The sequence below is a fragment of the Anabas testudineus genome, chromosome 10 (assembly GCF_900324465.2).
Source record: "Anabas testudineus chromosome 10, fAnaTes1.2, whole genome shotgun sequence".
NCBI lineage: Eukaryota > Metazoa > Chordata > Actinopteri > Anabantiformes > Anabantidae > Anabas > Anabas testudineus.
This window is the reverse complement of record NC_046619.1, coordinates 19,918,668-19,944,400: the sequence shown is the minus strand read 5'-3', so window position 1 is coordinate 19,944,400 and position 25,733 is coordinate 19,918,668. Positions and strand designations below refer to the sequence as shown.

Genomic DNA, 25,733 nt, shown 5'->3' with positions numbered 1-25,733 from the left:
ATCACACTGACAATCTCAGCTCCAACACTGTAGTATAAAACTATCACAGCTGTCTCGGACTTTTACCACATGAACTACTGGAATGCTTGGTGACTTCTATTTAACCTTGTTTCGTTTGTTCTACAAGCATGAATACTCCATGTAGATGAACACTAATATACATGTATAGCTGATTTCTATAATGCATAAAGACTGAAAATGGTGGATTAATCTTCATACTGTATCCGCACTGTAATTTCTGGGGAAAATGCTTAAATTAACAGGGCTGGTTGCACAAACATATAACCTTTTTTGTTCACTTCACACTGGGGGAACACAATTGGAGGGAAAAAAGGAAATATCCGGGTTCAGACCGAGGTCATGTTGGGGATTTGGCAAGATCTGGTGGTTGCATTAACTTAAAACTGCACTAGGCAACACAAAATTATCTGGACAAGGTGTGGGTGGTGAATTAGACCAGGCAAGCAAAACTGCAGAATTAGTAAATACTGAATCTGAAGAATGCCAAGCTTAAGTAAATAAAAAATATATATATTCAAGAAGTGGCACTTAAGTCATGTATCACTCTTATTACTTTATAATTTGTATATTGTGACATTTGCCAAACATACTTCGTCCATCTGTGGTCACCAAAATGCAATATTGCATAGTGCTGTTTTAATATATTAGTTAATACTTAGATAAGAAGATCACAAGGGAACAAATCATAGGAGCAACACCAGTGTCAAAGGTCACAAGGTCAGGGGTCAAAGGATTGTGGGTCATTGTCCAGTTATTCAGTTACTGTTACCTTTGATAGCTCTTTCGATTTTCACTTTATAAAAAACATAAAAAAGAAAAAGTGAAAAAAACTTATTATTACAGTTTTCAAGTCTTGTTTCTCACTTAACTTTGAGAGATAAATTATTGAATGAAGATCCCCACAAAGTATTACTATTATTATATTTATCTGAAAATGACAGCTTTAACTAATGATTTAATCTTCAAAAGAGTTTAAATGATATTGCAGCATATTTTTTGTATGATATCATTCATTATATAATTGCCAATTGGTAACCCGTAATACCATATGTCACCTAGTAATTGCAGATACAAACTTGATGTGTAGCTGTCACATGCTTTCAGCCGACAGACACCTAATTGTATTGTAACAGAAAGAGGAAATTAAAAGTAAATGAATGTACCTCCAGCCATATTGAGCACCCTGTCCAAGGCAGGATGGACCTCCTTATCTAACTGATCATGTATCCTTCCACCCAGTAATGGACCAATATCTGTGGAAAACACAGCATCATCAGACAGGAAAATAAGCCAAGTTATTTTTTGTAATAAGTCCTATCTATTCAACAATCTAAATGTGTAATCTCACGCTGGAGAGAGATACTTTACAGGTCTCATCTTTCAGGAAAGAACTGCTGCACTGCTATTGCAGGAAAAAAGAAGGATAAATTCTCATGGGATTCTCTTTACTAGTCACTGCTGGAGCTATTGAGACCTAGTTAAGTCACAATCTGTTATGAAAATAAGTAATACAAAGTAGACGGTACATTCAGATAATAAGCATTATATACAAGTATGAGCAATAACTCTGTAAATCGTTTCTGTTCAAGCAATTTACCATCATATAGAAATACAGAGAAAGTCTACTTACTATTTAGGTCATAGTTGACTTTTTTCTTGGCTGTGGCATATTGGAATACTAGGTAATCAATTTGCTGCAAAACGAAAAACAGCAGAGCAGTGCAGGGTATAACAAACTGAATCACAGAAAATTACTTTATTAGTCTAGTCATAGACACCAACAGCAGTCTGAACACAGTTACACTGCTATATTGTAGTGTGAATGATATAGTGAAACAGATTTATTTTTTATGTTCAATAAACTGAGAGTTTTACATTCACTCTCAAAAAAACACTAAACAACACTATAAAGAGATAGACAGAAAGCTTGTTTTAAAAAACTGTTAAAAAGCAAAACTACACCTGTCATCCCCCGTAGGATTACATGAATGTAGCACGAGTTGAAACACTGGCAGGCATGATACAGAAACAAAGCACACACGCAGTGCTGTATACATTTGTCTTCAACAGTTAACACCCCAGGCACGATTAAACGCTATTGCATCCTTTTTCCAAATTATTTCACTAGCCTATATTCTATTGTGATCACATTTGTTTTAGGGAGTTTAAAACATTGCACCATATTGTGTTTAAGCTAAGGCACACAAAGCTGCAGAACAGTCTTAAAGTAATGTTCTTTCTTACCAGTGGTGTATCATTAACAAAGGTGTGCAGGTCCCTCATGTTGCTGTTGACCAGTCTGCGTATGTTCTTCACCTGTGAGCTCAGGTTCTGGTTTGCAGCATATGCACACAGTACGCCAATCCTGCACACAAATGACATGCGCAAACACTGTGACTTTTATGACTGGCCCTGCTGCTCTTACATTAGTCAATACAGAAGCCCTTAGGTGTGTTTTACAAACCAGGGTGATAACATGTCATAAACAGTAGGGGTCAGTATGCACTACCATGTTTACTTTGACATATATATACCTGTAGAATAAATAACTGTCATAGAATCGCTGCATTTTTTTACCTAAGAAAAAAAAAAAGTTGCAATTCTGTAGAAAAAAGTAGGTTTTTTTTTTTTCAAAATTGTACATAAGCAAAATTACAAAAAGTATTATAATCAAGTTTAGCTAAATCACATATGTGGTAGAGTAAAATGTAAAATGTTTGCCTCTGAAATATCTTTATTTTATATTTCACTTTAGGAGATATTAAAATTAACATCTCTTAAAGTGATCTCTTTTTCAAGAGAAATATAGTGGAGTCGAAGAGTGACATATGCTAATATCAAAATTATACACAATATCAAGATAATAATGTTTGTTTTCTGTACTTTCAAAACATTATACACAGTGGCCATATAAAATAACCAAAAGCACAACATTGTGTATTTGATTCTAGGCTGTATTCTATGTGTTTCTAAGATAAGAGATAAAAGATTTTATTCCCCAAGAAATTTGGAAAGGACTAAGAGGCAGGAAGTGCAGGTATATCTACATTAAGCTCTGAGGCTCTATCTGTAAAATCTAAGGTCCCTAGGTTGTAAACATATTCAAATGAAATGCGTAAACCCAGAATTGCATTAAACAGACCATTAAAGTGAGTCTCTTGCACACTTCAAACAAACCTGAGTAACTTGGCACAAGGCTTAATTAGTTTGAGCAACATCAAGGGAGAGACGGCCCATAATATTAAGCTGTTTCCATGACTCACTCTCAACCCATCTAAATTTTTAGCTCAGCAGCTTACAGCTATCACCATGGGTAAGTGTGTGCATGCATGGTTGCATTGCTGCATGGATCTTTCGGACTGAGCATTGCTAAGATTCTTGGGGTGTTAAAAACAGGCTAAAAAAAAATCTTAATGATGGGTTGTGAAGAGACGCTACTTTTGTAGCTCATTGTGAGTCTTCTTTATGGCAACTCTTCTGTGGAATAAGCAGCTTTAATAATGATGTACGGTGAGTCTCAGAAAGAAGCAGCAAAAGGACTGACTCAGAAGCCACTGGGAAAGTTTAGATCAATGGAGATGAATGAGGGTGTGGTGACTCACTGTTTAAAACAAACGTTTCTGTATGCTGGCTTGTGTATCTTTTTCTAAGTAGGTATACACAACAGCTATGTGTGACTCCAGTGCATGTAAAGTGAGGTTATGCCCCATTCATTGTCTTATTGATAATGTACGAACAAAGTGGCATGGACACGTCTGTGTAAGTGTAGTTCATGTTTGCACCCCTGTGATCAACAGTCACTGCTGTAGTCACAGTTTCCTTTGTTATTATAATCCTGTTGATCTAATCTGATTTCATTATGCTGCTGAAATTGAGTCACATCAGGAATTTTACTGTATCTTTGTTCCCTAAAAGTACAAAATGTAGGACTGTTTATAGATGGATGGATAGTATACTGATCGGGTGAAATCACACATGAACGTCTTTACTTTGTTGAACATGTACCAGTGTAGTTTTGCGTAGTGTAATTTTCTCATTTATTTTTGTTTACATTTAAAATGAATAAAATACCTGCAACATGATGTGTTGAAAGTGCTTATTTTATCTTACCAATAGTCTAGGCACTTACAAATACTGTATTTAAATATAAAAAAAGATGGAGCCATTGTATAGCCAACAACCAATAGTTATCAATCTAAAACATGCTACATCATTGCTGCGGCGTTTAACAAACTCTTTTCATCTGTGTGGCATCAAGCTGTGTCGTGTCTGGAGGAATTGCGATGATGTTTGCCATACACAGTGAGTGGGCCAACAGAGTAAGCACTGTTGTTGAAGACTTAATGAGAAAGTAGGCCAAACAACTAGGCTTGGGCACAGTGAAGTGGAGCCATCCGGAACCAGGGGAAGATTCAAAATGGCCACTTTCACAACAAAAGCCTTTTGTCAAACACTTGCTCTGCCCTCTCAATGTCTCTCTTACACACAAGCACACAGTTCCATACATGGTGGTCTCTTTCTCTTTTCATCCACAAATTCACAATCACACAAACCCTCCCTCTGTCTGTGGTTGTGTGTGTTTATCATCAAAACCCATACTTCACTGTCTTCTGTTTTGTCCAGGCATATGGACAGAGGTCTCACTGCTTTCACTCTTCTGTTTTCATTAATGTCTCTTTCATTGCACCTGTTTTTTCCCTTGCTTAGACTTTTTTTCGTTTCCGTCTTCCACCGTTGTATCTGTAAACCCATGCTTTATTTCATTTTCCTACAGCTTCTTTTTTCAATTCTTCTGTCTCATCATTTTCTCCCAGTCCCCTCTCTCTTCTCCCTATCTCTCTTTCGCTCCCTGTTTCTTTGTCTCCCTGTCCCTGCCTGTCGGTGTACAGCAAGGTCACTGGAATCTGCAGCTAAACAAAGACTCTTTGAAAAAAAAAATGCCAAGTGCTTTCCAACAAGCCGTGTAGTACATAACTACTCCATCTTATTCAGCTGCATCACATTTGATTCATTTTGTGTTTGGTGGTCTTATTCGGTTCCAGTTTAACTAGATCCGATTCATGAGAAGTGATAAAATTAAGGCAAAAGATAACACATGAAAAAACATGTTGCTACTTTTTACGTAACCGTGATGACAAGTGAGGCACATCAGAAAAGGATAACAGAAAATATATGTGCACTGTTGTTTGCCATGTGTGAATTTAGTCAACAGGAAACAGGAAGATACAATTCCCCTGTGGGCTAGTCACTTTCAAAAGAGGAAGTCTTACCCACACACTTTAAATTCATGGTGTCTCATATCATATACAACAGAGAAATATTCCAGTTTGATTCTTAAGTAATGTCATCTCAAAACTTGAGCATAGTAAGTCAAAAAAGACAATGATTAAATAAGTTTTTTACAAACTTAGACATACCTACAATCCTCAGACCACCACTTACAATGTATTTATTGTTTATTAGTCTACTAACATTTAACAGACAATACAATTGATTAAGCATGTTAAGCAAACATCACATCTTTGCAGCTCAGGTGGTGTGAGATGCCTGGACCAGGAAATGTTAATGCCATTTTGCTTAAAAAATAACTGCAATGATTTTTGATTTTCTTTTGATTCATTGAGAAATCCTTGCAGCTCAAATTTAATCCAAACTTTTATGTACAAAACCCTTTAAGATACATACATATGTTATACCATCCTTGTTTACAAAACAACTGGATTTAGGGAGAAGCTGCTCCTAAAAACAATCACTGCTATACAAATTTGGTATATCAAATTTTCTTTCACTTTAAAAATATACGCCACTGCCCTCAAGTGCTGCACAATCCCAATTCTATCATCAGCAACACCTAAGCTGACCTGCTAGTTCAAACTGTGGCTAATGACTGCATGTCTGTATGAGTGCTTGTTGATGTGTGCCTCTTATTGACCACAGGGAACAATTCAAACAGCAGGAGGTAGATTTACCTCTGGCAACGTTGAACAAAGGCTGTAAGCCAAATGACACATGAAACTGCCTCTTGGGTGGGACAACCCAACAACAGCAAATGAAGAAGAGCATCAAACTAGTGCAGTGTCCCAGAATCTAGGCCACTACTGTGGGGCTGGGTGGCTCCGTAGCATTTACAAACTGCAACAATGGCCTGCATTCAGTGTGATTGTAGTTGTGAGTCTGGGACAGTGGCCTTTCAGCACCTCCCTGTTTTCACACTGCTGGAACTAGACCTTGGTTATTCAGTCTCTCAGTAAGCAAATGATAATCATAGTCACTGTAATAAGTCTAAAAGAAATATATTTGCTGACACCTTTTAAAGGAATATTTCGTATGTTAAACAGTAATGTCCTGAAGAAGGTTTTATTCAAAACATTAGATTCACACCTTTGAACATGGCAACTGTGTGGTATTGTCAGTTATATTTGTGCCAGTCTGTCCTCGGTGACCTGTATTCAGAAGTCAATGAGAACAGACAGATTACAGCACATTGTTTTTATGTATGTGGGACAATATATTGGCTGACTAAAGGGCCAACTGCACTTGTGTTATAGTGTAAGTTTTTTTTTTTTTTTTTTTTTTTTAATAATGTTTAATAATGTAATGTGTCTCTTTGCAGCTAGTAAAATTACTGGAGGCAGCCACACACAATATTAACCACTGTTGGATTTCAATATATGTCACTTTTTATTCAATAACATAGAGATACATCAATTGTAATATCGAATTTAGCCAGTTAACCTACATTTATTTTAGCCGTCATTCAATTCAGTTAAGCCTCTGGCCTGTTTTGATAGTATTAAGCTGATGTCTTTCCCCTCGAGTGGCTTTTGTTATATTCCTTTTATCCACTGTTTTATTTGTCTTCCTGGAGCTTGCCAGGTTAGAGTCTGAGCCCAGATCCTGATGCAACATCGTGCAGCATAAATTTAACCAGACAATGAATACTGACTCCAGGGTCTTTAATCTGGGTACTACAACCTCCCCTTACTTGTAAGGGTATGGTCTAACTTGCAGCCTTTTCGATCTAAGGACTGGATGCAGTGGTTTGATTGGAGACAACAAACCATTAAATGCACAGTAAACAGTCCAGAAATGATATGAATACTAAACTGTGAGCCAAACTGCCTGTAGGGATCAAGGTTGTGCAAACAGCCAAAAAAGGTCACTGAAATAAAGTAGTATTTTAAAAACTCTAGAAGGGCCAAAAGACAAGTGTCCTGAAGTTCATGCCATTTTGTGATAATTCTAGTATATGCAGGCAGATTAATTAGTGCATCTGATTTCTCCAGTATCTTGTCATGAACACTGTCACACTATAGGTTACAGATGTTCTTATCACAGGTGGAAGATTGGACATTACGATTACATTATCCGTCTTGGTACATAACATTTTTGAATTAATTTGTTAAAGAAGATGTGCCTGTTTGCCTGAACATGGCATCATGAATCTGTTCCCTTCAGTTTCTAAAATGAAAACGTATAAATTAGAGTAAAGGAACATTAGGGACATTGAAATAAAATCATATAGTGCCAGACTATAATTTTTAATACCTTTTGTTAAGTCTTGACCAATTAAACTAAATTGAATCGGCTGTGATTAGTATTTTGTATTTATTCAGTTCTAAACTATACAGACCTTGGAAAACTAACTGACATTAAAAGTTTGCTGTCAGTACAGGGTCTATTATATAGCGAACCAGACATTCTGTGAAGTTAGAGAACTGAATCACAGTGATTGATTTTAATAGTGTGGTCCTTTTCCATTAGGTGGGCTCAGCATGGCATCAATAGTCCGGAGATTAATGTCCCCTGAGTCTACAGAACCTGTGCTCACAATGAGTGGACTTAATGTAATCCAAGAATACGCCAATATGCCATCACACAATCCTTTAATGCAATGTTTAATGTAATGTTTAATGTTTACAGCACATCCATCCATCCATCCATCCATCGTACTGCTATCTCTAGGTTATAAATCCTCCTTAGCTTCCATGAGATGGAGAGCTCCTTTCAGCTGTATACCACATCACAAAGTCCTGCAGCTTTGCCTTCATATTTCTTTTTGCCCTCCTGTTCAACCTTGTGCCATATCATCACTAATGTGACAAAAATATCTCCTGTAAATTCAAAAAAGCCTGACCAAGCTTTGAACATCCAGTTTCCAATGTAAAACAATTTTCTTTTGATCTGCAGTTTGGACATGACAAGAAGATGCAAACCATAAAAGACTCCATGGCGGGAGAAAAATGTAATTAGTGAAAAATAAAATGGATTTTAGCTGGAAACCAGAAATTAAGGAGAGTAAGGTCTCTCCAGGAGATGTAATCAATTATGGGATGCACAGCTAATTCTGACAACAACAACTGCATTTAATTAGCTTGGCTGTGGTTTGAGTAAAACTGCCATTGTGTGGTGTCAATGTGCTGGGTAGCGATCATATGCATACTTAGACACTAAAGTGGAGATGAACTCAGTTTAATTTATTAATTGAAAATGAATAATAATAACAAAGAACAACAAGTTCAATTACAAAACAAAGTCAATTAAAGAAGACAAGTACTCTTGTACACTTAAACAAGTACTGTGGAAACTCACTGTGGCTTTCAGGTTCAAGAGAGGAAGTTATTTTAAGAGACTTCTTATATAAAACAGACTTTTTAGATTATTTCCTAAGTAGGAGTATTTACAAAATGACAGTACAGTGTAATGTATTAGAATGGAGATGCTTAAGTTGTACTGGGCCTATACTGTACTAAACGTAGACTGCTGAATCATTGGCCATACTGTAGCTCTGTGTCTTCTTTCAAAAACAGCAGGTCTCATGTGTTTATGGCTGTTTTCCAGGTAAAAACCAGCCAACCTGAGATTTGTAGGTAGGACTAGAAATGGGCTTTGTCAACTTTTTGTTATTTTATTTTCCTGCTCTTCACAGTAACACTAGTGCTGGTGTAACAGTTTTGATACTGTGTCATTTTGCGATACCTGAAGACAGAACTGCCAGACCCACTACACCTCCCCAACCAACCTGCTGTCTTTCTTTATGAGAGAGTGACGTTAATGTTCATCACACCATTAATGAAAGACTTAAAAATAGCCCTGTATGTGATGACTCCCTGGTGTGGCTGTTAACTGAGCAATGTGTGGGTTACTGGAGGCACAGGATGTACTTGAGGGTGTTTTTGTTGTGTGTGTGTGTGTTTGTGTCTCCAAGTGACTAATTGTAGACTTATTTTTGTGTATATATTTGAGAAACACAGATTGCCCTTATGTACTGTGAGCAATATGTAGATAACTGTGTTGTGTTTCTTTTTAGTTACTTTTTAGTTTCTTTATCAGAGCTGCAATCAAAGCCTTTGTCTAATAAAGTCTTAAATCTCAGTTAGGGTTTCACTCATTTATGGGTTTTGCTTACATTACAAACAGGAAGAAGGAAAAGATGCCAAAGTTTGTCAAATGTATTTCCTTAAACACATACTGACAGAGATAATGATGGTCATTCGAGGGACTTTATTAACTATTCCCAATTGTATGAGGGATTTGTGCACAGCTAGATTATATGGCTGTAGTTTTTTTTTTTTTTTTTTTGTAGTAATTTATGTGATGGTGATATTTCTTAATTTTTTTGTGCTCCAATAAAATGAACAATAATGAACATATGTTTCCAAAAACAACATAAATGCACTGTGTAGTACAGCGGCTAGCAAATAAAAACAGCCAGAGCTACTTCGTGTCCAGCCTTAGAACTCAAAAAGGAATATATATATATATATATATATATATATATATATATATATATATATATATATATATATATATATAGTGTTAATAATAATAATAATATCAGAATCATTAAAAAATATGGTAATAGAAGTTGTGATGTCATGTGATACCACATCTCAGTAGTAACGGTTGGGCTGCAGCATTGGCGGGACATTGGCAAAACTAAGCACTGACATTATATGACATAAAAGAAAGGTCAGCAAATGTTTTATTTATTTATTCCGTTTTTTAAAAGAGGGAAAACCATCACACTAAACCAAGCCTGAAAGCATAAACATGCCTGAACCAAGGAAGATTTTTTTTTTTTTTTTTGCTTAATATTTAAATATATATATATATATATATATATATATATATATATATATATATATATATATATATATATATTCTTCTCGTTTTTAGATAGTTGTGTAAACAGTTTTAAAACTTGTTGAATTCACAAAACATTAGTAAAAACCTGAAACAGTGAAGGCGCATTGCTTCACTTCTTATTGCTTTTTTATGCAGTTGATTGCACAACAACTTGCTTTTTTTCCCTCCCACATGAATGCACTATGGCACATGTCGTCTCACGTGTGGCTATGTTTGATTACACATAGGATGAGGACATTTTGGAATTTGGGGTAGCTATAAGAATTTTTGGGAACATTTACAAGCACTGTTGTACACGTTTGGCTTTATATGATGGTAATTTCAAGGCATGAAGAATGGCAAAACATCTGTATGTCTTTTGGGGACAAACTCTTTAAATCTAAACAGACTGAGATTTAAGGGTCGCCTATGTTGCACTTAATCAAACCCCATATGATTAGCATGAATTACTAAGCCCATAATGTTTGGACCTTTTTGTGTTAATAGTCTCGGACACCCAGCAACTGAAAAAGATTGCTGAAATGCATGCTGGGTGACTGCATGAGGCAGGGCCTTCCACTTGGCTGGAACAGAGGGAAGGATCTTTTATCTGCCACATTATCATTATAAATCCATGCAGAGGTTATGTGGAATCAGAGCTGATTAGAAGAGACTGAAAAGGCTCCTGTAGTTCTTTTAATAATGTGCAGTGTGGCTTTACAAAAACTGCCAGACTTAATGCAACATGCCATTTTACTGTATAGTGTGTGCAATACACTGGTGATGTTAAGATGTTATGCAACTACTGTCACAGAACTGGTGAACACATTCACCTTAGAAACACCCATTTAGACTACAGGGACAATGCTACATAGGGCAAAGAATGAAAAAAAGGATCATTGTTGTAAACAAAAAAGAAGAGTCAGATGTCCACACATGCGGATTGTGGCATATATATGTAATGTAATTTGGTAATGGTTCGGATGTCTAAAGCTGGATGAACTAGAGCGATATTGTTGCATGATATGCAGACGATCTTTAAATGGAAATGCATCAAACCTTTTCCACAAAATGCATCACTTAGAAAAATCTAGTTTATCATTTCAAACCTTACAGTAGTCCTTCCTATCTGCCTATTAGTTGCATATCACTATTTTATGTTAGAAATTTAACCACATTGCATGATAAGATAAAAGATATCTGGACTACTAAGCTTGTTAAAATATGCAGAACCACGCATTATATGTGGGTGCTGATGGATTTGGAAGCAAAAAATAAATGTTTTTGGCTTATTTGGGTCTGATAAAACTAGAGATGAGCTGGTCTTATCTAACAATGCATACTGTACGTTCATAATAGCCACATCATTATAACAACTCCACTTCATTTTACTGTACACCTGTCTCTAATTGACTGTGAGTGGAGTTAGACTGAAGCTGTAATGGTAACACACTGCTGCTAACATGTTTCTGTTTGTGCATAGAGACACTCTCACCACTCTGAAAGATTTAGTTCATTTTCATGCTAGAGTGATTCCAGGATTGACAATTAATGTAGGCCTTTTAATCACTTTAGGCTTATTTAGATTTAAATCTTTATTCACATAATTGAACGTGGTGAAAGTGTTAATAAAACGGCCACACTAATCAGCGTATTTCCTTAATCTGGTTTTGATTAAATTATTAGTGTTCATGTAAATGTAGAGATTGATTTTACAAAATCTTGACACTCTGCTTTAGTTCTGTCACATAAATTATATGTAAAACATGAATATTACAAAACTGTTGGACTGATTTTTGTGCTGACCCTGCTTACTTTTGGGGACTTTTGTGGACTAGTACTGCTACATAGGAATATTTGTTTCTCTGATCAATTTATTATTAGTTAGTGTTAGTGTTTTCATGGAATTTGTTGATAATAAGAAAAATATAGTGATGTCCAGGCCTTGAAACTATTATTTTGTTTTTGACATATATCCTCTACCATCTAATTTTTAATGATCTTGTTGAATACGCTTTTACCTTGGAGTCTTATACCCCTCTTAATCCAGTTTTAACATTTCTTGAAAAATAAATGTCACCCCTGACACTTCTTTGGCCTGGCTGTCAGCTTTCTAGTGGCTGCGAAAAGTGGTCCAGGCCTGGGCTCAGTACTCGACCCTCTCCTGCCTGTAATTGCTTCATTAGAGCCTCAGCAGTATCTCTGCCTGGTAGCTAGGGAGATTTAATAAGAGCTCTGAGGATGCTCTCAGACTCTTTTGCCGGGGCTGCTAGGATATTGCTGTGGAATTTCTAATAACAGGGCTCCATTCCAACAAAGACGAAAGAAGAAAGTCAAAGCACATCAAACTAAGTACACTCCTGGATCCCTTTAGTCTAGCACAAGACACAAACACAGCTCTTCCTTTTTTCTATTGCGACTGCATCCCCAGGGCTACTGTTTCTTCTACCACTGAGACAGTAGACAAAATGGAGAGGGGATTGGTCCATTTTCTGAGAGATGAGTTTCGGTTAGAAGCAGGACAACCACGCCATATAATGGGCTCATATAGAAGAATCACACAAGAAAATGGAGCTTTACTCCTACCCATTTTCAGCCTAATTCTATGTACACTGGCAAAAAAAAAAAAAAAAGGAATAACCTAAATATGTATATATTCTTATGTTTTGTTGGATTTAATCAAATATATGGTTGTAAATATGTATGGTTGATCACAAAACACAAAAAATGGACAATTCATTTTTAAACATATTTAAGCACAGAATAATTGTTACTACTGCAGCACTTTGAAAAGGTCTTCTTCATTTTCACATATCAGTAAAAATCCAATAATGGATAATAATAACTTTTTCTTGCTAGTGTATGTTTTATCATTTTCCATCATTGTGTGCAGGTTGAGCCACAAGATAAGTGGCTTGACTGTCAAGATAAGTCGGTCAGCATTGTTGAGCAAGTCTGAAATGGTTTGATATTACAGCAAACAACACCTGATTAATTAAAACTTGTTATCTAGCTATTCAGTGTACTCTAACCTAATTTTGTGCTGCAATTTTATATCTTTCTTTGCTACTATTTACCATGGCGGAGGTGGTGGTTTCACAATAAGTAAAAAAAAAAGGCATAAAATAGTCTGTTTTCTTAGAAGAATAAAACCAAAAAGCTAATTCTCCTGCTTCTAAATCCTCCTGCTGTGCCACTGGTACCTGTTTTCATTTTTACAAATGTCTGTTTTCTTAGTGTCTACCATAAAGGTCAGTGTCACTGATGAGGGTTTGTATCAGCTGATGCCACTGTAAATTGGAAAATAGTTCAGAAATGCCTGTAGGTGCAATTTCCTATCTTGTAACAATTAATTAACATTAATACAATTTTAAACAATGGCAATGTTGCTGCTGTATTCATTATACTTTCCCCTAGATAATATCAGGAGCCAAGTGCTTCCAATGTGCATTGAAAATGGATGAAATGACAACTGAAGTTTTTATAATATATAAGAAAAACCCTGCAGGTGGATACAGTAGGTATTACACAGAAAGCCAAGGAAAATAGCAAGGTGAACATATCACCAAAGTGTACTTTTGAAAGAATATGGCAACAATTTATACCATAAGTATTAGTATGATTAGTATTGTTGTAATCAAATTATAAGGGTTATGACCTGTTCTTTACCTTTGATTTGTATTTGGTAGGATAAACATAGATTATCCAAACATTATGAAATCCTCCATCAAATCAAAGCTTTAGTGTAAATTTCTTGCTGATTATAATGACCAATGCTCAGTCCCAGTCACAAGTGAAGATGTGCTGCTACGTAGTACTTACAGTAGGTCTTTACTATATACAGCAATCATCATGGGGGGATGGGTAACATATGATGATGACCAGTGTTTGTATATTGTATTTTTGTGAAAATAGCATAAAGCATGACCAAAGATAATGTGCAGTTTATATTTGTGCATAGGTGCAACACTATAAATGACTTTTTACATAATTCCTGTGCATGCAAATATACATATGTACATGCATGTTTGCACTAGAAAGTATATCTCTGCTTGCAAGCTGATTTCTTGCTTATGTGTGTCACGTTAGCGTGCACATGTCATACTCACGTGATGACCAGTGAGGTGGAGAACAGCAACGTTCCCAACAGGCCACGTCGACAGTCTGCGTTCTTCCTCTGGCGTTGGTGCATCTCACCACCACAGTTGTCGCAGCAGCGGCACATGCAGAAGAAGAGGCCGACTATTGGCATCAGAACGGCAAATAGCAGGCCCACTGCCGCACATATTAGGAAGCCTATCTCATAGTAGATGGCCTGGGGTCAGGGGAGGAATGAAGGAAAAATTAGGTGAAAGATGGCAGCGAAATTGTTCGAAGAAAAAAGGTGAATAGTGGGTGCATGAAAAGTGGAATGGGAAATAAGGCAGATGAAAATATACAAAGGGAAAATAAGGTGGGGGTTGTTAAGACAAAACAGGGTTGGATCAAGAGAGGAGAGCAGATGAGTTGGCAAGTGAGGGATAAAAGAAAGGAACAATGGCATAGAGGATTACAAGGATGCACAGACAAGGGAGAGAATAAAATGAACAAATCTATAAATATCTAGTATGATCCCACTGCAGGAATTTCTCGAGTCTTTGTCCAAAAGGGATTTGTCGATAAACAAACACATTGCATAACACTACTCACTGCTGGAGAATCCTTGCTTTCCAATTCTTAAATACCCAAGCCAATTCAGTAATTGACTTTTCAACTACATTGTAGCAGAACATAGAAACCAAGACTCTAGCTCAGAATCTGAGTGGACGACAGTTCTGACATACTCCACTGCAAACTAGTGGAGACTTAGACTGGAGCTATACTTGCTGTTAACTACATGGTTGCTTACACAAAGCTGTGCCCTTGCATAACCTGTGTTGATTTAAAGTTTTGGTTGTGCAAGTAGTGAGAAATTAACATTATATGAATATTTTATAGAATAAAAATTTATATAAGGAACTCAGCAACACCCTTGAATCACCACAACTTCGTATGCATCTACATACCATTTAATGTATTGTTGCAATTTGGTTTTCACTCAACATTAATCTCTGTTGCCGTGGATTCTGTTTTTGTTGTGCAAAGGTTTACGAAGAGGGAGAAAGAAGTTTAGTTGTTGGTCAGTTCGGATTGTGATTGTGGCTAACCTTAATCCACCAAACATACACACACTATGCAAGGAAGTTCGAAAACAATGACACTGATAGTGCTGTTGTCATCTCTGCAAGCAAGTAAACGGCAAGTCAATTCCCGACCCTCGAGTTAGCGACTGTTGAAGGTTTTTTTTTTCTTTCACATAATTTTCCAACACACTGCAATATGCACTGAGAGGATAGCAAAACATGATGAATGACGGGGAAAATACTCAGGAGGATTCAGAGACATCCATGCAGCACTGAGGTGCAGTTTTTCCCACTCTAATGAGGGGGAAAGACGGCATTTCTGAAGAAAAACCTGCTTCAGTAGGAATGGACTACAAAGTAGTTAGTACAGTGCATTAAAACTATGTCCTAAGAAACACATTAAACCTGCACAGTCATAAAATTGAGATTTTCATGAAAGAAGAAGACAAATCAGCTCCTGGGGCAAGATAATTACACCTCTTTCAGTGCAGTTCATATTTTGTAATGTTTTTTTTTTGCAAAAAGACTAAAAAATTAGGTGCATCAACCTTTACCAATTTATTTTCAGTGGAGATCACAGGAGTTCATTAGACAGGTGAAATGATCTTTTGGCAGTGGCAGGATTCTGTCATCTTTTCTAAGTTAGGATTTCAGTGACAAGGTGTGAGCTGCAGTTTTGTAACAGTTTTGTGAAATAGGACAATTTAAATGGTCTTCTATAATGCGAATTTAAACTAAAACTAAAATTCTGTCTAATAAACAGCTATAGATTTTACCTTTGTAGAGGTAGTACCAATTTACCCACTATATTTGTATCAATAAAGCTGGCCCATTAATTAAACACTTCTCATCATTACATATTACCAAATTAAACACTCAATATTTTTCTTTCTCTGATTGATATAGATATAGCTTTTGCAGTAAAGAGTTAGCCTGCGTTGATGAGAGGGACTTTGTTGGGTAAAACAGTTAAAAGGAGAGTAATGAGGTCAATGAGAGGTTGTAAAATGTGGTGAACGCCATTAACAATAAATGCACAGACTGTGCTTGTTAACACAAGAGTGAGCCGAGGAATGCTGACTGTTATAGTTTTAGATACATCTACTTTTCAGGACAGCTTGGATGTACTGTACAGTATATCTGAATTATGAGTTTGTGGAGTCTCTGGATAATCAGCTGTGAAATCTGCACACCCCTTATCACAACACCTCAATAATCTTCAACTTTGATTGAATATTGGAAATATTCACGGTGACTCAACTTAATTTGTTATAAACTCCTTGTCATAAATCATGAGCATTAAGCTGCTGCTGTTGGCAGGTTCTCCGTAGCTATTCCACCTCCTCTTCATGTACCACAGCACTCCTACTTAATCTGGCCCTATCTAAACCACACTCGGCACAGGCTTTAGCAACTGTAAAAATTAAATAGGGGATTGACAATTCCCATACAGTACATACTTGTCACAATTATGTTCAATAGCTTTTTGTTTTGCAAGGATCTGCACCTCATGGACAAACTGCTCTCCCAGTTGATGCATGCCAAGCTTCATTGCCCTCATAAGTTGGAGACCTGCATCTTTTCCTTTTTAATGTGCATGCTAAAAAAATAGCTCCTGAACTTCTTAGGAAGTTCTTCTTTTGTTTATTTAATCCCTGTGCAAACTCGGATATCTAAAGCAGAGAGCCTAGTCCAAATTACAAAAGCTAGTACTGTATTTTGACAAGGGAGCCTTCTGGCTGTGTCAAGAACCTAATTTAAAAGTTTTAGAATGAAAAAGGCCGTCAGTCAAACCCTTTCTGACCTTAAGGAATTTCAGGGTCAGTGGAAATGGAGGGGAAAAAAGGAGGCATGCAATTGTGAAGACGCACAAAAGTCTGTGTGTCTGTGTGTTTGTGTGTTCTATGTCGTCCAAAAGCACCAATGTCAGCTCAGTTGTTGAGGACATTGTGCAAAGCTGAACGCTTGCATTGTCATTCTGCTTCTGGGCTCTGCTTGTTATTGGACAAATCTTCACTAAAAAAAGGTCAAAAAAGTTTTATTTTTTCCACCACCACTCCTCAAAGGCCTGAAGCGCAGCCTATTTTTGGACTATAGCTTTTTCTTGGCAAGTGCCCAAAAGAAGAAGGTGACCTTCCAATAAGAACAAACTGGATGATGAGGTGGCAGCATGTCCTAATAGTGTAAAATAATTCATTTCTGTAACGCTAATCCGATTTAATGGCTTCTATCCTATGGCAAGCTGGTGTTACCCTCAACTGCTTGTTCACTATAAGATGGGTATTTGAACCTTTGTTGCTTCATTGTAAATTTAGCTCATATTCTCAGAAATATATTTTTTAATTTTCAGACGAGCTACAGGATCTGTACAACTTCAGAAGTCTCTATTGCACTAATAAAACTAAAATGAGAACTGCATTGCATGTAGTAACCTGTTGCTCTATGCATATGACATCTTTGAATCTTTGAATGAGCACACCACAGCCGGAGTATTTGAATCTCCTGTATGCAGGTTTTATTTTAAACTAAGGTAGCACTGGGCAAATTTACTGTTTAGCTTATCCTTAGGGAAATTAAATGCTGGGACTTTGTGCATTCAGGGTATTCAGATTAAGTTCAGATTTCATAAACCTGAAATGCTGAACTCATATTAGTCTTCCTATGGTAGCAGTCCTGTAAGATAGTAGTCCAAAACTCCTCCACAACTCTATGCAGATGTAATGACAATATATACTATTGTTTTGAACTATGGACTTAATACTAAGGGGTCAGTGTTTAATTTATTTATTTTATTAAATTTATTTTATTTTATTTACTTAATAGTAAGGGGCCAGTGGGATATACTCATATTAGGAGAACAATCTGTTCTTTTAAGGACAGATCTCAGAGATTTCATGAATCTCTCTGAAGTTGTGATGATAATGCACACTGGTTGCAGCGGCTGGTTGGTGTAGTGATAAGATCACTGCCTTCTTTGTTGCCTATACCTCCAGTAGGGGTCCTTAGGCAAGACCACCTTATGCTTACCCTGCCTACCCTTGTAAGTCGCTTTGGATAAAAGCGTCTGCCAAAATGACTAAATGTAAATGCATACTGAGTGTTAGTGGTCAAGATCAGTTTATGAAGATTTATAATTGAAGAACGAGCTCTGCCAACATCAGATACTGTGTGTGTGTCTTCAGGAGCCACGTAGTAAAACAGTGGATACTTTTTTACTTTAACTTTATCAGAGCCAGTAACATTTCACTGGTAAAAAGAAAAAATCCCTGTCTAAAGCCTTACATTTTATTTGAGAGTACTAGCCATACTCTGTGATCCAGTCAGCATTCCCACTTCTCTATAAATGTAAAAGCTTCTATATTAGGACATACATCAAATGACCAATGTAAAGGGTGAATTTCAAGGTTTTCTGTGAATGAGATTAATAGGTCAAAGTCATAGAGCTGCACAACTAACCATGTATAGTATAACAGTGTGTATAAAAATAAAAATATTATTTTAACCAGAGTTGTGCAGCCCCAGTAACTTAGGACAGTGGAGCAGGATGACACCAGGAAGGAGTTGGACTAAACGTCCAATGTATAGACTTTACCTGAAGGGTCAGCACTATGTTCTCTGGCTGAGAGAGGCCAGATCAGAGTAGATCAGATGAAGAGGGCATGCAGAAGACAAAGGCAACGCAGCATCAAAGAAAGAGCAAAACCACAAAACAAAAACATATGGATGAAATAGAACAAAACAGAAATGGAAGAATTCAGCACAGGCATGCATGCTCACATAGCTGCATATTGAAACAGTATGCCACACGCAGACGGCTAATTCCTTATAATTGAAAAAGGCACAGAGTTGGTCGAAGAGCTTAAAAAGTATCCTTACAGAAATTCATCCAGTGAATCTTTAAACTCAAATGTTGTGCCAGAAGCAATTTCCATTTTTTAAATTCTGTGTTCCAAGAAAAGCAACGCCCTTGTCTTGGCTTGTAAAAACTATAATCATCTGGATTCAGAAAAGTCACAAACCATAGTGTTTCTCATTTCCTCTGTGATTTATATTGTGTATTGCTACATCCAGTCAGAAAAGCATAATGCAATAAGGTGGACAGAAGCAAGCCAATCATTTTTACAGAGACACACATGCACACACACACTTACCTTTTGATATTCAGTCTTAATGGCCCCAAACTTGTCTTTTGCCAGTTTGGCAATAAGATCTGAAACATCACAGAGAAAAAGAACGCATGAAATGAGCTGGTACAGTCAATACCTTAATTAAGCAAATACACCAAGTCATGATTGCACTGTATGCCTTTCTAGTATGACGCCACTTCTAAACAAACTTGCCCCTAACACCTATTGATGTATATTGTGATTGGTGTTGTTTACCTCTATATGATATATGATCTTACAACAAATACATTATATACTGTAAAAATTGGCAGGGTATTAGAGCTTTGGCTCAGCCAACAGTAGCAAACTGCAGAATATGTATATTCTCTATCGTGATTATTTCTGTCACACTGAAGCAGCAAGTTGACATCTTTGACAAGATGGTGTCAGGAAATCCAGAGACACACTGTGACACTGCAGTGTCCCTTCATCACCATATCTTCCCTCTGGGTGTAGACTGGGGCAAGTCTGACAGTGTGAGGAACTTTTATATTATTTATCTGTGATCAGGCACCATGTTAGGATCCTGTTGGTGGTGTTGATATTCTGGTTTCTTTTCGATCCCAGAAGGACTATATGTGGGGAAACAAGGGTCATGGAAGTAAAAGTCTTTGCAATTCTGCCTGTGTGTTTTTGGCAAATGTGAAAATTATGTTTAAGTGCGCTGCAAGATCATGGTACAAGGCTTTGTACATACATATATTTTGGCTCAGCTCAATAATACAGTCCAACTTTTTGTTCTTAAATATAATGATAAATATTTGTGACCATCAATGGAAGTTTTTCCGTGTCTCACTTATAAGTCCAGTCCATCAGACTTATTTTGATAAATGTGTGGACAATTGGTCTATGATACTAATCTCAATGCAGAACCTGATCAACCATGCTGATTAAGGACAAATAATAGCTGTTCATACAGGATAGTTTTTTAATATGGCTGTTCAGTTGCATTCAATTAAAAAGTCAATTTAAAATCATGAATACATTACAACACAAACAACGTCTCCTATCTAAGTTTATGTCAGTGTTCTCTCTCATATTTACACCTGGAGCATTGCTGGCTGTGACTTATCATGTAATGATGATAGAGACAGCAAGAGGCAATAGGTTTCCAAAAATAAGTTGCAAAAGACACAAGGGGTTTTCTTCTCCTGCAATGCGGTGTTTCTTTTTTCCGGAGAAATACTCCTACACAGTATATCCTACAGAAGAATTGCCGACAAAAACTCTTTAATTTGTAACAAAACAGACTAATGATGCCTGCCTATTATCTAAAGCATGAGATTTGTATTAATAGGAGGCTGCTCCAGGCTTATACTTGTTGTTCTTTAGGAGGAGAGGAGCTCATCATTTGGCGTGATCATGTCTAATTGCCTCCATTTACACATGTAATAGTGCAGGATTATTTGACTGAGAGCCTGTTTTATTTCTCATTCAGATGCACAGTTCTCACAGGTCTGATACGGAGTAACCACAGGCTGGTAGACTGGTAGACTAGACTTATACTCGTAGCACAGCTAGAACAGGTGTGGCTCACTGTAAATACTTTGCTTAAGGGCAGTCTGATGGCAGTTAGTTAAACTGAGTGGTAAGACCTTCCTGTCAGGGTTGTTCATCACCTTGTATGGGAAACAGGTTAGTTCATCCACCTCCGAATGGCTATCAGCAGTCACTATTGTGTGATTTGGGTTGACTTGTGAAATGATGCAGGCTTCAGAAAATAATAAAATAATAAAAGTAGTGAGTTGAGCCCAGGTATCATATTGCTTGTTCTAGTGGTGTGTGTGTGTGTGTGTGTGTGTGTGTGTGTGTGTGTGTGTTTCAAAGAAGCCTCTGACCCTGGGGAAAAAGTGCATTTGAACTACTTTTGTCCCTATAGGATGCAACCTGAAACAAAAATATTATCTTGACATCTGTAACACAGTATAGGGACATGTACAATAAGAGAATGGTGGATCAGTTTTCTTCTGACCTCCTCAGAAACATATCTGGGTAGAAGAGCATTAGAGCTGCAATGATTAGTCAATTAATATGTCTAATATTTGCTGGTTCTTAGTTATAAAATGTGTCATGTGTCTATTTGAATATATATCCCAATCTTTACTAACTGTGGAAAAAGCATTCTTTCAAAAGACCATCTCAGCCTAAATCCTGTCTCCTGAGGTCATAGCATACTCATACATTATGGCTACAGCCTTTGCCAGTTAACATTTTTAAAAACCAGAATGTTTGTACAATTCAAAACTAAAATCTTTTGAAAAGAACAAACTGATCTTGAGGATAGCCAACCAAGAGGGAGCATGAGGAATAAAAGATGCACTAGAGAGAACAGAGAAAGAAGGGCTAGAGAAAGATCAAAGACAGAGGGATGAGAGAGGAGGAAAATGAGAGAGGTGAAAGAGAAGAGCAGGGAGAAGAGAGAGCTGGATGGAATCCAACCTCTTTTTCCAGGGAGAGGCTTCTAATCCCTCTCAATGAATGAAAAGCTGGCTTGATGCTAGTTTCCACCCATGTTAACTCTGTGTGCATGTGCATAAATGTGACCTTCAAAAACAAATCTCTTTTCCGTTTGGACCCTATCTCAGTTTCAGAAGTCTTTACCGATGCTCTCAGCAGATTGGCAGATACAGTATAGCAAATGTTCATGTAAATGCATGAGAGAATTAACGTAAATGCATAGAAGAAGCCTGCTTTGGTAGCTTCTCGACTCAAATCAAGGTAGAGCTTTTACAGCTGATTTAATGAAGCTTTGCAGGGAGCTCAAGATAAAGCAGAACCTACAAAGATGAATTTTTCATCAGTTCCACTAGAAGGAAGTCGTCCACTCAGAGGAATCCAGCAGCTCTCTATCTTAGTTTGGCTCAGCATCAGAATAGCAGAGAAAGAAGCTATTTTTATGGACGTGAACAGTGGGGTTTCCTAGACCAGAACCTCTCACCAGGGTAGAACACTTAATTATGCAATTACAGTAGCTCATTTGGCTTTTTAACATTTGTTACAATATGTTTCTACTGCTGCAGAGCTTGTAAATAGAACATGAACTCAGCTAGCATGTTATTAAACAGTCTTGCATGACTTTGACAGCAGAGATGCAAAACACATCAGTTTCCAGCCCATAGCTTCATCCTCTGAGGAGGATATTGGGCTTCTTTTTGACAGCATTTTACTGACTGGAGTCTTACTTTCTTTATTTAGCAAATTCTGTATCTGAGATAAACAAAGCTTTATGTATTGATCCTCTGATAGTGTGATCACTTCTAGTCTGCTTGATCACACCGTTGATAAAACAGCTACCACAACGTGTGTTTGCGTAGCCATGGTTTCATATTGCGAAATCTAGTATTACTTCTGGTCCCTTGTTTCGCTATCACAATGCTACTTAGTAAGCAATGTTCTGCCGGAAACTTGTAACTCATATTCATAACTTGATTTACTTGAACAAGCCTCTGGTGAGTAGATCAAATTCTTCTGAAATAAAGGAGAAAATAACAGCTATACATGAGTTTTTAAATGCAGCTGAGACCCTATAGCACTGAAATCAAACAATTTATAGGAATGGAAACTTTATGAAGTGTATCAAAAGCTATCAGATGAAATACAGCATGTCAGACTGGGGAGAAATGTTTGTTTAGCACTGACATCCAGAGAACATGCCAGTAAATAATGGGTTTGTTTTTGCTTTGTTCAGCTTGTTAGATTTGTTTATCTCGATGTCTATATTTGTATCCGCTTGTTAGTTTTCTCTCTACTTTCTCTATAATTATATTGAGAGATACTGAAAAAACAGAGTCCAATTTGTTGAATGTCACAGCGTATTCGGTATATTTAACTGAATAGTACACATATGTGAATCAGGTGGAGTTGGGGTATTTAATTAGTTAATAGCATTGTTGCAGCCAAGGTTGTTGGCTTGCTTTGCAACTGCAAATCTACCATCTTCAGTGTATTTCTATATCTAAATGCCTGCTAATGTCACATTTTAATTCATTATGTATAGGACTGACTATTCTTAGCAGTGTTTTTATACTGAAACAGAGTCTTATTTATTTTGACAGTTAAAGAAATATGCACATGCTTTACTACAAAAGCATTTTCCTATGCACTAAATCCAGCTTAGGTTCTCAAACATTGGGCCAGATTTAGTCTACACAAGCTGTCGCAGAAACCTTCTAATCACAGAGTAAGAAACTGGTTGATACGACACTGATGTCAGTGTCAACCAATTAATATCACAACCCTACAAGATTTATTTGTAATAATAATAATAGAATGTATTGCATTTAACTGATAATTGTTCTGATAAAGCTCGTTTTAAAAACGCAACTTTAGCATGAGATATCAAGAATCCCACTGAGAAAATGAATTTATCATTGACCTCTCTTCAGTGTCTCAAATGGCGAACACCCTATATAGTACACTATTGTGTAAGTAGGGAGTGATTTTGAAGTTGAGGTTTTCATGTAGACTCAGCAGAAGGACATCAGGGATGTTTTTATGGCAGATTGTGTTATTGTTATAGTGAGACCACTCAGCTTACACAGAGAATCAGGTCAGGCATTACTATTATAATGGTAAAACCTTTTCAACCACTTTTAAACAAATTTAAACAGCTGTCAGCTGCTGCGTTGAAAAATAATTTGTTCTTGTGAGTTGTCCTTTAGTGTAATTTCAGTAGAAATCCAATCACTTGATAGATTTTCTCTGAAGAAAAAGAATGTCTTGTACCTCTGCAGTAATTTCAACAGTGTAATGGGATGTAGTTATGTTTCTGCTGTAAATAAAAGTGATATTTGTTTTTGAAGCTTTTTGTAATATTTAAACAGCTCAGCAGTTGTTTTACTCTTCATAGTTCTTACAGCATTGGGAGTAACAGTCTTTCTATTTCAAGAGTGTTTGTGTAACTAATGGAGTATCCTGTGGATGTTACTACAGCAGTGCTGTTGAGATGATGCAGTGACAACCATTCATGAATATCACGTAACATAAAGTCTATAAAATAAATATGCACAAACGACAGGTCAAATTGATGATAACGCTGGTGGGTTGAAACAAGTGTTACAGAGAGTACAGCTCTGAAAAGAAAATATATTTGAACTACACCTACGATTTAGCCTCTCACTTCAGACCCAATCAATTTATCAGATTTCATACATGCAGTGCAGTGTAAGAATGCTGTCAGGTTAAAGAACTTCCTTAATTGCAGCAGTGTTCTTAAATTGCCTCCATGTGGATAATAATTTTTTTGTTAAGGTCAATTAGACCTCAGATTTATGAAAAGAACCACTAGTTTACTTTTCTGGCAAATGTACAGTTGGTGCAGTGGTACTCCATTGATGCTAAATTCGGGGATACACACAGAAATTTGTAGAGAGCCTGCCGGACCCTTGTGGACCTGAGCAGCAAAATCATTACAGATAAATTATAGATATTGTAGTGGACATATAGATGCAGAAAGTGTGAACTGGCCTTTTATTGTTTGATATACTCGCATCGGTTTATCTATATCAAGCTCACTTTACCTGATTCTGACTTGGTTTACTGACAGATTGTGAGCAAACATTTATACAGCAAGCAACCTTGTATGTTTCTTAGCAGGTGTAGTAGTTCATACTGTACATCCACCAGGTTTACTGCAAAAACTGGAAAGGTAGTGGAGCAGATGGGCACCACCCACTACTACACGCTTTTAATTCTGCTGGTGTCATAATTGAAGCTCATTTTACATGCTTATTCTATAATCCTCTGCAATAGAGCATAAATGGGAAAGCAAAAAATGTAGAGAGTTAGAGAAGGAAATACCACTAGAGAGTGTAAAAATAAAGCAATGGGAGCAGACTGAGACCAATGGACAAAAGAAAAGCAGCAGAGAGAAAGAGCTGGGGGGAGATTTATTGAAACCCGAATGAATATGAAATTAGGAGTGGAGATGACTGTTACACAGTATTGTATAGACAGATGATAGGTGGTATGATCCACACAGATAAATCGGATAACAAATCCGGTCTGCATGTTGTGATTGGCATTTTCTGAGTGCCGTGTGACTGGCAGAACTTATTTGAACTGCACTGAAAAGAGGGGAAAAATTCCAATCAACTTACTCCAAAAGCCACCAGCCGAATCAACAAAACTGTAATATTGCCTCTACTAAGCCCCGGCAGTCGCCTGTGACAACGCCCGTTGCTAACAGGCTTATTAAAAATAAATAAATAAGTAAGCCTGGCCATGAGATACAAGTTCACATCACAAAACTTCATTC

General features: G+C 36.9%; 1 protein-coding gene and 1 long non-coding RNA gene across 7 annotated transcripts in view; one reads left to right on the top strand and one right to left on the bottom strand.

Moving 5' to 3' along the window:
- The window catches only part of LOC113160093, a 59,649-nt gene that overhangs the window by 7,870 nt on the left and 26,046 nt on the right, over positions 1–25,733 (top strand). The window lies entirely within an intron of this gene.
- Positions 1–25,733, bottom strand: part of prom1a (prominin 1a) — a 63,445-nt gene that overhangs the window by 21,527 nt on the left and 16,185 nt on the right. For all 5 annotated transcript variants that reach the window (XM_033326178.1, XM_033326179.1, XM_033326180.1 and 2 more), the window contains exons 2-6: positions 19,463–19,521; positions 14,259–14,464; positions 2,266–2,386; positions 1,652–1,715; positions 1,185–1,274 (exon numbers count right to left, since the gene is read on the bottom strand). In XM_033326178.1, the coding sequence (XP_033182069.1) occupies positions 1,185–1,274; positions 1,652–1,715; positions 2,266–2,386; positions 14,259–14,464; positions 19,463–19,521 (540 nt within the window). The remainder of the gene's footprint in view (positions 1–1,184; positions 1,275–1,651; positions 1,716–2,265; positions 2,387–14,258; positions 14,465–19,462; positions 19,522–25,733) is intronic.